We start from the raw sequence: 13043 nt of genomic DNA, 5'->3' as shown, positions 1-13043 counted from the left end.
TTCGGGGTGCATCCTCACACGGCGGCAGTGCAAACTCCCTCGGGCCTCTTTTAAAAGGGCATGAATTCCATTCATAAGGGTGGAGCCCTCATTACCTAATCACCTCCCAAAAGCCCTACCTCTTAATACTAACACACTACTGATTATATCTTAACATATGAATTTTGGCGGACACATTCAGACCATAGCACTCTGATTAGAAAATGGCAGAAGATGTTATCAGCCTTGGGGCATCCTTCCAGAGTTCTTAGGGTAACTCCTAATGAATTAAATCAAATTCCAATGCTATATGGTTAAGGTGAGAAGATTTGCTCCAAATCCCAATGCTATATGGTTAATATGAGATGTAGCGGGGGAGGGTATAGAGAAGTGATACAAATGGCAGCTCCAATATTTGGGTTGAATTACCATGCTATAGTGGAACTCACACAAGGACGGAACTTGCCTTGGGCAAGCCCCTATATTTTGTTTTATTTTGTTTTATTTTGTTTTGAGATGGAGTCTCGCTCTATCGCCCAGACTGTAGTGCAGTGGCACGATTTTGGCTCACTGCAACCTCCGCCTCCCGGGTTCAAGTGATTCTCCTGCTTCAGCCTCCCGAGTAGCAAGAATTACAGGCACCTGCCACCACACCTGGCTAATTTTTGTATTTTTAGTAGAGACGGGGTTTCACTATGTTGGCCAGGCTGGTCTCGAACTCCTGACCTCAGGTGATCCACCTGCCTCGGCCTCCCAAAGTGCTGGGATTACAGGCATAAGCCATCACGCCTGGCCGCCCCTATGCTTCTTAGAGCCTCTATTTTCTCATTGTAAATTGTGGGTGATAATGCTTACCACCAAGAAGCATCTGGGGGTTTTCTGGAAGTAGCCCAGCTAGCCCCAGGTCTGATCCCAATTGACAAAGTCAGTGCTGCTTTAGGAAATATACTCCCAAGTTCTCTGTGCCACTTTTAGTGCTACTCCAAGTCAAAGTTAAGCCATGGGCAAAGGAGAGGTCATGTATGAGCAGGGCCTGTGAAGTTGAGATGGAAATGGCAGGAATGCTGGGGGAAATGCAAGGGAAAAAGTAAGACTAAGGGAGATAGGCATGTTAAAGGCAAACAAAATGGAGCCCAGATTAGGAGAGAAGTTTGAGGATTGCTTGAAAACCAAGATGATATTTTAAAAAGATAGGTTTTTTTTTCAGAAACCCATAACTTAAAAGATGAGAATAAGGAGAAAGAACGAGGGAAAGAAGTTGAGTGTCAGAGGTAGAAGGTGGGGGAAGAGGCAGAGTTTGAAAAGATGATAGGCCTTTCCAGATAAAGGCAGGCAGGGGACTGATAGAAAGTACCCTGGGGTTATGCTGGAGAGACAAGCCAGTGAGTGTTTCACATGTGCCACAGCGGGCATCCAGGAGTGAAAGAGGTAGAAGAGCCCTCGTACAGCCTCTGTCTGATATTGCAGCCTGAGAACAGCCAGTGCTCTGCTGAGAGGCAGGGTGGTAGGGAAGACAACACAACAGGAAGGAGCAAGGGCAAACTAGTGTGTTTGCAATGCCCCTCCGTCTCCTCTGCTACCACTTCTCAATGTAACCCAGCGGGGCTGCTTCACCACTGCCCTCCAGTCACCCAAGGCTATTGCCGTTCTGACTTTCCACCCCACTCCAACGTACGCCTGCACACATTCACTCGGACACCTCAGAAAGTTTTCCTTTGCTATAGCTCAGTGATTTTGGCTTCTGTATGCTACAGACTTGTGCTGTCCAATATGGCATCCACTAGGCACATGTGGTTTTTGAGCACCACATGACTAGCCTGAGTTGAGATGTGTAGTAGGTGTAAAATAAACACTGGATTTCTATAAAGGAACTGCTCTGTGCCCACATCCTGATGACCTTACACTATCCACATAGGCCACACAGGCCAGGCTCAACTGCAGGCTGACTCAGGTCCTGGCATAACACCCTGTGATCCTCCCGGAACACAGGAAGACAGGCAGTCTTGTGAGAATTTGCTACAAGAGCGTTTCTCAGTCATCTCCCTATCTTAAGGGAGGTTGCCATGAGGCAGCTTGTCACCTGCCTCCCTCATTCCAGTTAAGTATAGGGCTTTCTGCCTGCTTCACACTCCAGAGGGTACAGCTGCAGGCCATAAAACTGCTTAGCTGCAGTGTGGCATTGGCTACGCAGTACCAGGGGGTCCTACCATTCATGCTGCCTGTCATCTAGCCCCTTTTGTTGTCCTGTTATATTGTTCTGTGGGACGAGGGATGCAGGGAGCTGATACCATTGCTGATCTTGCTTTTGCTATCTCTATAAGGAATAAACTGTCTGGATCTGTCTGGATCTTGTGTGTGTGTGTGTGTGTGTGTGTGTGTTTCCCCCAGCTGAATGTGTCAGCTTGCTTGATATTTCCAAAGACTTAGTTAAAAATATATTTTAGCTGGGCTCGGTGGCTCACGCCTGTAATCCCAGTACTTTGGGAAGCCGAGGCGGGCAGATCACGAGGTCAGGAGATTGAGACCATCCTGGCTAACACGGTGAAACCCCATCTCTACTAAAAATACAAAAAATTAGCCGGGCATGGTGGTGGGCACCTGTAGTCCCAGCCACTCTGGAGGCTGAGGCAGGAGAATGGCGTGAACCCGGGAGGCAGAGCTTGCAGTGAGCAGAGATCGTGCCACTGCACTCCAGCCTGGGTGACAGAGCGAGACTCCACCTCAAAAAAGTAAATATAAGTAAATATATATATATTTTTAAAATCTCATTAATAATTGTTTTATACTGATTACATGTTGAAAGGGTAATATTGTGGATATATTGGGTTAATTATTAAAATTAATTCCATCTATTTATTTTTATTTTTGTAATATGGCTGCTGTAAAATTTAAAATTACATATGTGGCTTGCATTATTTTATACTGGACAGTGTTGCTATAGTTTGGTGAGAGGCTGAGGCAGGAGAATTGCTTGAACCCGTCAGGCAGAGGTTGCAGTGAGCTGATTGTGCAACTGCACTCTAGCCTGGGTGACAGAGTGAGATTCCGTCTCAAAAAAAAAAAAAAGAAAGAAAAAGAAAAGAAAAGAGGGACTGACAGGGTTTTACTTATTGACAGGATATATATATACACACACACACATATATATGTTATATATACATATTTATATATGTTATAAATATATATATATATAGTGTGTGTGTGTATATATATCCGTAATCTCAGAATAAAAGGTAGACCTTTAAACTGAATAAATATAATTGTACAAAAACTCAATGCATTGTCCTGACTTTTCTTACAATGCTTCGGGCTGGTGAAAAATCCTCAGACTGAGGAGGATGAAATTTGGAAACCATTGCTACATACAGCTCATCTCATAAGGCGCTAACTAGCTAATTTGGGGAGGGTTGGGAGGATGTTGAGAAGTGACTAATCCGGGTAACAGTGGCAGATGGGCCCAATGGGGAGGTCTTTTTGTGTCCCATAGGTGTTGGACTCATCTGGTGGCCTTATGTTTTACAGTACTTCTGTGGCTTCTTGGTCTACCCTCTCTTCCCACCCCTAAATAAGGGAAAGATATGAAATATCGGACTCAAAGAGTATAACCAGAGGAACCAAAGTAAACAAGTACAAATTTATTCTTTTCAAAGCAGAATTCAAGGGAAAGGGGGAAGGCACCACAGTGAGTGGCAATCAAAGTTAACCAATTTGTTCCCAACCCTGTCCCTTTGTCCCCTAGACTTCCATGCCACCCTTGTCACCTCCCCCAAATCCTTTCCCCAATTTTCATCCTGTGACCAGTTCTTGCAGTCAGCAAGCAGCATAGCAGACTTCGGTCAGGCCTCAACACTGCCATAGGGGACAGCAAGGGCATTCAGTAGGCCCCCTCTCAAATGCGGCAGCTGTGGGAGAAGATGGACTCTGCGAGCTGAGCCCTGGCCTTGAGCCTTTCTTTCTCCCACAGCAGTTGGTGTTAAAAGAGTAAGAAGTAGCTAAAGTGTTCCTTGTTCCCACGGGAGCCACACAGCTGAAGAATTAGGTCTCCACATCCCCAGGATAAGGCCCCCAGTTTTTTTCCCAGAACTGCTCGAGTTAAGATAGCTACTTTCTTGCTTATCTGTCACCTATGTGAAGAGAAATTGGATGGGATTTTTGGCCTTGAAATGATGCCACAGGCCATGACTCTGCCGTTGAGAATGTGAGTTCAAATGCTGGATATGGAGCCCAAATCTTAAGCACACACATCAGGAAGCACAGGTATTCCTTAAAATGAATCCGGAGGGCCGGGCGCAGTGGCTCACGCCTGTAATCCCAGCACTTTGGGAGGCCGAGGCGGGCGGATCACAAGGTCAGGAGATCGAGACCACGGTGAAACCCCGTCTCTACTAAAAATACAAAAAATTAGCCGGGCGCGGTTGTGGGCGCCTGTAGTCCCAGCTACTCAGGAGGCTGAGGCAGGAGAATGGCGTGAACCCGGGAGGCGGAGCTTGCAGTGAGCTGAGATCGCGCCACTGCACTCCAGCCTGGGCGACAGAGCGAGACTCCGTTTAAAAAAAAAAAAAAAAAATGAATCCGGAGGAAAAACATCTCCTAGGATTGGCCTCTTCCTGGCCTCAGGTTTTCTCATTTCTGTGTCTTGCCAACCCATTTCCTGGAGCACCAGAAACTCAAACAGATTTCTCTGTAGGGAAATATTTCCCAACTTTGGGCCTTGAAGAAAATGGGCACTTGAGAGTCTTGATTCTAGCCTTTCTAATCTGGAGGGAAGGGTACATGTCCTCTCTAGGGAAGCATAGCACAGCCTGATGTCTTCCAGCTAGTCAGCCTTCCATGACAATGCCCAATCAATGTGAATCCACTATGCTGTCACTGGAAGCAGAGGTATCCTCATAATGGCTTTTTGGCCTCTATCAACTTCTGTCAAGAAGAAATCACCTCTCAGTCCTAACTGTTCTTTGATACTATTTGACAATAACCCCAGCAAATGCTCACATACCTTATCATTGATGCTAATCCCACAGTCAGAAGGTTTTCTTTAGGCTACCAACCTAGCAACTCCCTTCACCATCCTTCTAGTGTAGGGCTAGAAACTACACAGTGCCATGCACAACACCCTTAGGAGACTAATACACAACAAGATGTCTAACGACATACAATACATTTTGGTAAATCCAATCCCAAGTTGGATTCATAGTACCCAAGGATCCATTTACTCTACTGTGGGAAAATTCCCCACACATACTGCAGTGACTGTCCCTTGACCCTTGAACAATATACTCACCTTAGGCATTAAGGTAAACACAGGACCACAAAGTGTGAGTGACCCCTTAGTGAGAATTCAAGTCCTGACCTGCTGCTTCAGTCCACCTACAACACAAACCCTACATAACAAGATCTACATCTTTTCTACCATGCCTGGCCCACTGCAGTTGCCACAGGCCCTCAGCAGCCCAAGAGCTCTCAGATGGGTTGGGGATAACAAAGGATTTTCCAGGACTTTCCTGGTAAAAAATTGCTCCATAACATGTACCCACCTAAGGCTTAGGCAGGTATATGCCTCTAAGTCCTCGAGCCCTCTGTCCCACATTCCTGCCCACAATCTAAGTTCCTACAAATATGCTCCCACTCTGACTGATGCCCAGATTCTATGATTGATGCCTGCCTACCACCTGCTCACCATCTATCCAGATACCCAGTTCTTCTGCCCAGAGACCTCATGAACACTAAGGCAGATGTTATGCTGTGAAGTCTGACACCCTGGACCTGTGGCTTAGTGGTGGAGGAGGCAACTGAAACCTTCTGGACCCAAGCCGCTGCCCTGCCTCCCCTGTGGCAGATCAAACTAGGTTCCTAGCAGTTCTACCCACTGGCCCACTGCTGGATTATAATACAACACCCCAACCATCACTCCCTCCTGATTGTGGTGGCGACTGTTGCTTTCTTTAGCCCTGAGCGAGATCATAAGAGCTGGAATGTTCTCTGCGTCTTAGCTGGCAAAGGCTAATAAAGGCTTGTTTGTCCTTTTCTGCATGGGGTGGGCAGAGCTTGGATTTGCTCTATTTTGGCACCTGAACCATTTAGGGGAGCCCAGGAAAATTTACCCAAGGTCCAGGTCTCAAGGGAACAAGATTTGGAATGAGTGAAGAGAACAGTGACTCTTCCTGTTAGATTCTCTGTGACCACGGGTTTCTGTTGCTTTGGTCTTGAGGACAGCCCACCCCAAACATCAATGGAGAGAGATATCCTAGGGGAGCAGCCAGGATACATCTATCTTTCCAACCAGAGGCTGGGGCTAACAAAGAGCAAGGCAGAACATTAATACTTCAAGAGGTATTATAATTTAATGTGTGAGTGAGGCCAGGAGAGCACTGATGTACAGTAGATATGTAGAATAGATATGTATGTATATAAACTTAGGCAAATGAAGTCAACTGCAGGGCTCTAGGTTATAAAGCTCCTCTTGGTAGAAAGCTGTCTAAGTGGGCTCTGAATCTATTCAACATTCTCAAGCCCACTCCCCCACCCCTACTATCTATTCTGAACAGTTTCTGGATAAAGAGATCATGGTATATGTCGCCTAGGAAGAGTTAGTTCAGTTTGAGGATTGGATTCACCTTCCAGAGTTAGAAAGAACAATTTTAGGCACAGGAAGGCCTTGCTGTTGTCTGGGTGGAAAGCGGCCAGCTTCCTGATTTGTGGCCTGTGGCTCCTATGGAGGGGCCACTACACAGGGTGGCCAGCTGCAAATGCCTTATGATTAGCTGGGGACAATCAGCCACCTCACCTGATTCAGCCTGAGAGCTAGAAGGGTCACAGCCTGGAAGGGTGTTGGATGGCAGTCATACTACTCCAGACTTGAGGTGGGCTTCCTCTTCCTCACCCAAGGAAAGCAACACTCCCTTGCTTAGCAAGCTGCCACTGTGTTCCCAGGTCTGTGAGGACAGACTCAGAGGAGCAAAGGGTGGCTTCAGCCGGGTTTCCAGAGCAACTTGCAAACCAGTAGGTCTATCAAAATGCTGAGGCCTTTAAGAAATAGGAAGATGTGGGGCAAAAAACAAAAAAAAACAAAAAATCTAAACCCGGAAGTATAGACGTAATGCTTCCAAATATAACGTGGAAGAACCAGAATGAACTGCTTTCCCCTTAAGGAAGGTCTGTCAGGGACTGAGGCTAAAGAAAATGAAGATATTTGAGGAGAAGCCAGTACCTAGGCAGCATTAGGATGGCTAACGATCTGTCCTGGAGCTGAAGTAATAGAACACATACTGCCCAGATTTTTCAGGGGCACTTGGGGCAGGGAAGGTGTCTCGGGGATACCCTTTTGCCTCCCTGAGTTGTGCCAGAGAGTACGGGTAAACCCTGTGGATTCATAATGCTGGAACCTTGGGGTAATTAGGCTTCTCTCTCTCCATAATTCCACGGAGAAGGAAGAGGGGCCAATGGGTACCGCTTAGCTCTGCAAGGCAGCTTCTCTGTTCCCCATCTGAATGGCCAAGTGATATTTGCCTGAGCTGCAACAGAAAGGTACTTAAAGGACTGACCTCAACCTTGAAGATTAAAGGGAACATTTCTAGAGGCAGAGGAATCATGCTTCCCCTTCTCCCATCACTGCCCGCACCCACCTCACATGCCACCAGATCCCTGCTGCTGCCCAGAGCCCAAATAATACTAGTTGAGGAATGTGGGGCCAGCGGAAACTGGAAGGGTTGGATGAAGGCTGAGGAAAGGCTTTGACGGGAACCAGGAGAGGACAATGAACTATAGGATAGGGATCTGGCTCCATCAAGAGGCCAGCAGGGTGTTGGCAGTCACATCAGAACTTCGCACACTGGGGAAGGCATGACGGAGTTTCTCCATGATGTCCTCCAAGCACAGGCTGACATCCTGGCTCTTTGACCCCACATCATCTGGGTTAAAAAAAATAGAGATTTGAGAAGAGAACTAGAGACTCCTTTATGAGGCCAAGCGGCCAGATAGAGTTCTGCCAGCTGAAGGGCAGACCTGCCCACAGCATTTGCATCTTCTCAGCACAACGCCTAGTACATAGGTTGTGCTCAATGTACATTTATTTGTAGAATAAGCATATGAATTAATCAATCAGTAAATCAATCTTCCCTGACCTTAAGCACAAAGCCAAGAGGAGAAACCAGTCCCAGCCCTGCAAAGCCTTGGGCAGGAAATTGAGGGCAGGACAAAGCCATGGAGAAAGGGGCTGGGAAGGGCCAGGGGAACTCACCTGCAGCCTCGGTGTCTGGAGTTGTCTGTCCCTTCTCCCGGGGGTGACTGCCTTCTGACTGCTGTGGAGAGGAAGCTAGGGACGAGCCTGCAGAGCCACTGCCATCTGATTCGGTGGGTGGCTAGCAAGAGGTAACGCATGACTTAAGTCACTTTGCCTTCCTGACCTTACTTTGACAGACTCCTGAGCTTAGAAGGGACCTGAGAGACTTCATACCATCCCTTTGCCCTTAGACTTTAAGAAGCTTTTGGTATTACCTAAAACAGTGGCCTCCACTTTTCGGAAACTTCTTAGAATATTGAATTACTCATACCTTCTTCCTTTAACAACATGTGTCAAAGGCTCCCAGTTATTGTAAGAATGGCATTGTAGGCCAGGCGCAGTGGCTCACACCTGTAATCCCAGCACTTTGGGAGGCCAAGGCGGGCGGATCACCTGAGGTCAGCCTAACCAACATGGAGAAACCCCGTCTCTACTAAAAATACAAAATTAGCCAGGCATGGTGGCCCATGCCTATAATCCCAGCTACTTGGGAGACTGAGGCAGGAGAATCGCTTGAACCCAGGAGGCGGAGGTTGCGGTGAGCCAAGATCGAGCCATTACACTCCAGCCTGGGCAACAAGAACGAAGCTCTGTCTCAAAAAGAAAGAAAGAAAGAAAGAAAGAGAGAGAGAGAGAGAGACAGAAAGAAAGAAAGAAAGAAAGAAAGAAAGAAAGAAAGAAAGAAAGAAAGAAAGAAAGAAAGAAAGAAAGAAAGAAAGAAAGAAAGAAAGAAAGGCATTGTACCTAAAGGTCTCTTGCTATCATTTCAGATATAAATAAGCTATTTAGAACACAATTCTCTCTGGAAATGTAGTTTCACACCTGATTCTTGGTTCATGACATAGCATATGTTAGAAACCTCCAGGAATCCATAGAGGCCATTCCTTGGAGGATCTGGGGAAGAGGCAGAAGAGTGGTATTTTCCATTACATATGATGACAATAATAGGTAACATTTATGAAGGGTGTACTAGATGCCTGGTATCAAGCTAAATTCCTTAAATGCATTATCTCCTTTTGTGTTCACCACAATTCTATGAAGTTGGTACTGTTACCACCTCTGTTGTATAGATGAGGAAACTGGGGCTTAGAGAGGTTAACCAACTGTCCAAACACCCCACAGTCAATTGGCAGAGCCACATGCAAACCCAGAGCTGCCTGACTCCAGTGCTATACCACAGCACACACATTGCCTGTCAGAGATGAAAGGTGCAAAAAGGAACAAGAAACACCCTTAGATAGCACAAATCTTTCTCTTGCCAAACTTGTCCAAACCCACTTCTTTCTAGCAAATACCATACTAGCAAAAATCAATGTTTTAGATGATTCTTGAAGTTTGTTCTTTTAGTATGGGATTCCAATGGGTTGTGAAGAAATAAGCCCTCAGAAGTCTTCTCTCTGCCCCAGGCCCCACAGTGACTGGAGAGCGACACACAGGGTGGCACGGAAGGTAGGTGGAAGAGAGTTGGCTGGAGATGTGACCATACCAGTCTCTTCTTTCCCCCACCCCCCAACAACCACAGGCCCAGTTCTCTTCAGGAAGCCACTTGAGAGCCACTGCCAAGGAGCTCTCTCTTGTGTCTTCTTTGCCACAGCCCTCAGCTCCCCAGCCCTTCCCCTGGGCTCAGAGGCCGCCCTGGCTCTTTTCCTGTCTCCAGCCTCACCTGCAGGAGAAGCTCCCTCAGACGCTGCAGCTGGGACTCTAGCTGCTTGTTGTGATCTTCCAGGATCTGCATGCGCGTCTCCAGGCGGCTCTTGTGTTGCCGAAGGATACGGGCCTCAGCCAGAAGCTCCTCATTGCGATGGTCTGGTGCTGCCTCAGTGGAGCCGTCAGCCAGAGTGGGTGCCTCAGCAGCCTCCTCATGCTGCCACTTCAGGCGCCTCAGCTCTCCCTGGAGAATCCTGTCATGGAGAGAGACACCAAGACCTATGGATCTAACAGGGCTCTGACTGTCCAGGTTTCAGATATCCCCTCAGGCCTAGGTGTGAACAATCCCTGTGCTCTTCCACCCCACCTCACCCCCATCCCCAGTTGTGCTCTTGCTTGAATGGCCACATCCACTTCCTCTCCAGCACGTATGTTATTTACTCTGCCATCCTGAGACCTCAGAGCAGAGAAAGTTGACATTTTGCATAAGAAATGTCTCAGGGCTTTGATGTGCTGCTTTAGGGATTAATTCTGACCTTAAAATCAGGCAGAAACACAGTCTGCAAACAAAGGAGGCATTAGGGCCATTGACTCACCTACTCCATATTTAGATGTTTAGATTCCAAGGGAAAACATAACATAAACAAGAGACCACCTGTGTTGTCTCTTCTCTCCACAACCCTCCTCTTTGGCCCACTTTGAACACCCATGCTGTGTCATCAAAAAAACAAAAAACAAAAAACAAAAACAAAAAACAAATTCCAAACAGGTGGCCTACTTTTGGGGATATCGCTTTTGGCTTTGTTCATTTTTTCTTTATTTGCAACAGAACAGTCACTCTCTGCCCAGTGTTTCCCAGGGCCTGCGGACTGCTGCTCAAAGGCAGTGTTTCTCAAATGATTCATGGTAAAAATTCAGGTTTTTTTTTTTTTTCACTCTGTTATGGACCCGTATGTGGTCCCAATGCACATGACTAGTACATAGCTCACACCACGTGCAATTCATCACACAAGTTCAACAACACTCAAACTGGTCTCTACCCTATTCAATAAGATGAGTCTACTAATTCTGTGCTTGAATATCATAGCAATGTCAAATTGCTCTTGGACTGGTGACAAACTGGTCACAAACTGGCCCTGGTCTGCTCTTCACACTCTGAGTAGCACTGTTCTAAAGACTTGCTACTCCAAGTGTGGTCTGTGGAACAGCAGCATGGGCATCCACTGGGAGCTAGTGAGAAATGCAGAAACTCAGACCCCACCCACACCTGTGACTTAGAATTTGTATTTTGCCAAGCTTCCCAAGTGACTATCTTATGCACTACTGTTTGCAAAGCACTGCTCTGAGGGGTACTATGAATTCCACTTCATGCCCCACAAGTGGCTTGGACCCTTCTTAGGTCCCTGCTGCCACCTTTACTTTATGGAAAGTCATGCCTTCCCTGTATTCTTCTTCACCATCCTTCTTCCAGACCTCAAATGCTCTATGTAGTGTCATTGTCCTCTGGAATACTTTTACTAGGTGATACATATTTCTTTCCACTTCCAACATTGAAAGGTCTCTGAGAGCAGGAACATGTCATACCCTCTCCTGTTTTCTCTCTGCATTCTCTCTGCTTGCACCTCATGTGTTCTTGGAAAAATTTGGGTTACATTAAAAGGATTCAGGCTGGGCACAGTGGATCATGCCCGTAATCCCAGCACTTTGGGAGGCCGGGGTGGGCGGATCACTTGAGGTCAGGAGTTCAAGACCAGCCTGGCCAACATGGTGAAACCCCATCTCTACTAAAAATACCAAAAAAAAAAAAAAAAAAAATTAGCCAGGCATGGTGGCGCATGCCTATAGTCCCAGTTACTTGGGAGGCTGACGCATGAGAATCGTTTGAACTCAGGAGCCGGAAGTTGCAGTGAGCCGAGATCACGACACTGCACTCCAGTCTGCGCAACAGAGTGAGACTCTGTCTCAAAAAAATAAATAAAATAAATAAATAAATAAATAAATAAATAAATAAATAAAAGGATTCAAATAATTATTATAATAGCTAGCATTTAGTGAACCCTTACTATAAGCCAGGCACTGAGCCAAACACATTATATGCCTGATCTCATTTGGTCTTCACAAGTGATCCTAGGAGGCAGGTTTGATGATCATCATCCCCATTTTACAGATAAGGAAATAGAGGATTACAGAATTTAAGTAACTTGCTCAAGGTCAAACAGCTAGGATGTAGAAGTGCCTGAACTTAAATTCAATCTCTCTGCCTCAAGAACCCACACAGATTTCTGCTATCATCACGCCCACCGGTTCTCATCTTCCAAGTGGGCCAGGATTTTCTGTAGCTCCCCCTTGCTTTCTGTGGCCACACTGCATGGAGCCTGCTGTCCAAAGGCTGGTTCCCGGTCTGTGATGGGGCTGGAGTGCCGCAGCAGGTACTGGTCCTCGTCTCTGCGTGGGTATGGGGAAAGCAGAGTAGGTGGCCAGTTGTTGAACAGAGAAACAACTCAGGGCGTAAGTTCTCAGCTCTCAGCTCAGGCCCCAGGAAATGCATGCTGGAGGATTCACTTCTAAGTCACATCGAGAGGGAAAGGACGTATATTGAGACTTGAGAGGGATGAAAGTGTTCAAAGGAGGCAGAGGCTGTGGTTGGGGGTACTGAGAGAGTGTTTTCAGGATGCAGGTTTCTGGGTTCTACTTACAGCCCCCCGGGAAACAATGATCAAATCATTTCCCTTTCTGTGCTATTCCCCCACTCTAACCTCCTTTGTTTCCTCTTCCTCTAGAGGGATCTGAGTCCCAGTCAGGGCAGATTGATCCATGTAGCCAGCAGCTCCCAGGATCTCTGAGCAGGGTGGGGACCTCCCTAGAGACACAAGTCCCCTTCTCTGGGCTGTCATACCAGGGAGTTCCCTTGTTATACTTCAGCCAAGTCCCTGATGTCTCCTAGAGTTAGTGTAGCACTAGATAGGGCTTTGGCATCTTGACCACAAGATAATGGTTCCTTTCTGAAACTTCAGATGAGGGAGGGCATATTATTCGTTCCTCAAAGTTGTGTATAGATGGATGGGATCTTGCAACAGGAAGGGACTTGGAAAGATGGCAGGGAGCTAGTACATCACTCATTTCCTAGGTCGATTGATAG

At 46.8% G+C, this 13043-nt stretch overlaps 1 protein-coding gene across 4 annotated transcripts in view; it reads right to left on the bottom strand.

Moving 5' to 3' along the window:
- Positions 1 to 3599: 3599 nt before the first annotated feature.
- The window catches only part of DRP2 (dystrophin related protein 2), a 45198-nt gene continuing 35754 nt past the window's right edge, over positions 3600 to 13043 (bottom strand). For all 4 annotated transcript variants that reach the window (XM_045383268.3, XM_045383267.3, XM_074030159.1 and 1 more), the window contains 4 exons: positions 12206 to 12349; positions 9921 to 10158; positions 8216 to 8336; positions 3600 to 7886 (listed from right to left, as the gene is read on the bottom strand). In XM_045383268.3, coding sequence (XP_045239203.2) covers positions 7762 to 7886; positions 8216 to 8336; positions 9921 to 10158; positions 12206 to 12349 — 628 coding nt within the window. In that variant the 3' untranslated portion in view covers positions 3600 to 7761. The remainder of the gene's footprint in view (positions 7887 to 8215; positions 8337 to 9920; positions 10159 to 12205; positions 12350 to 13043) is intronic.

Source organism: Macaca fascicularis, chromosome X, assembly GCF_037993035.2.
Source record: "Macaca fascicularis isolate 582-1 chromosome X, T2T-MFA8v1.1".
Taxonomy (NCBI): domain Eukaryota; kingdom Metazoa; phylum Chordata; class Mammalia; order Primates; family Cercopithecidae; genus Macaca; species Macaca fascicularis.
Note: the sequence above shows the minus strand (reverse complement) of the source record. Positions and strands in the feature narration are given on the sequence as shown.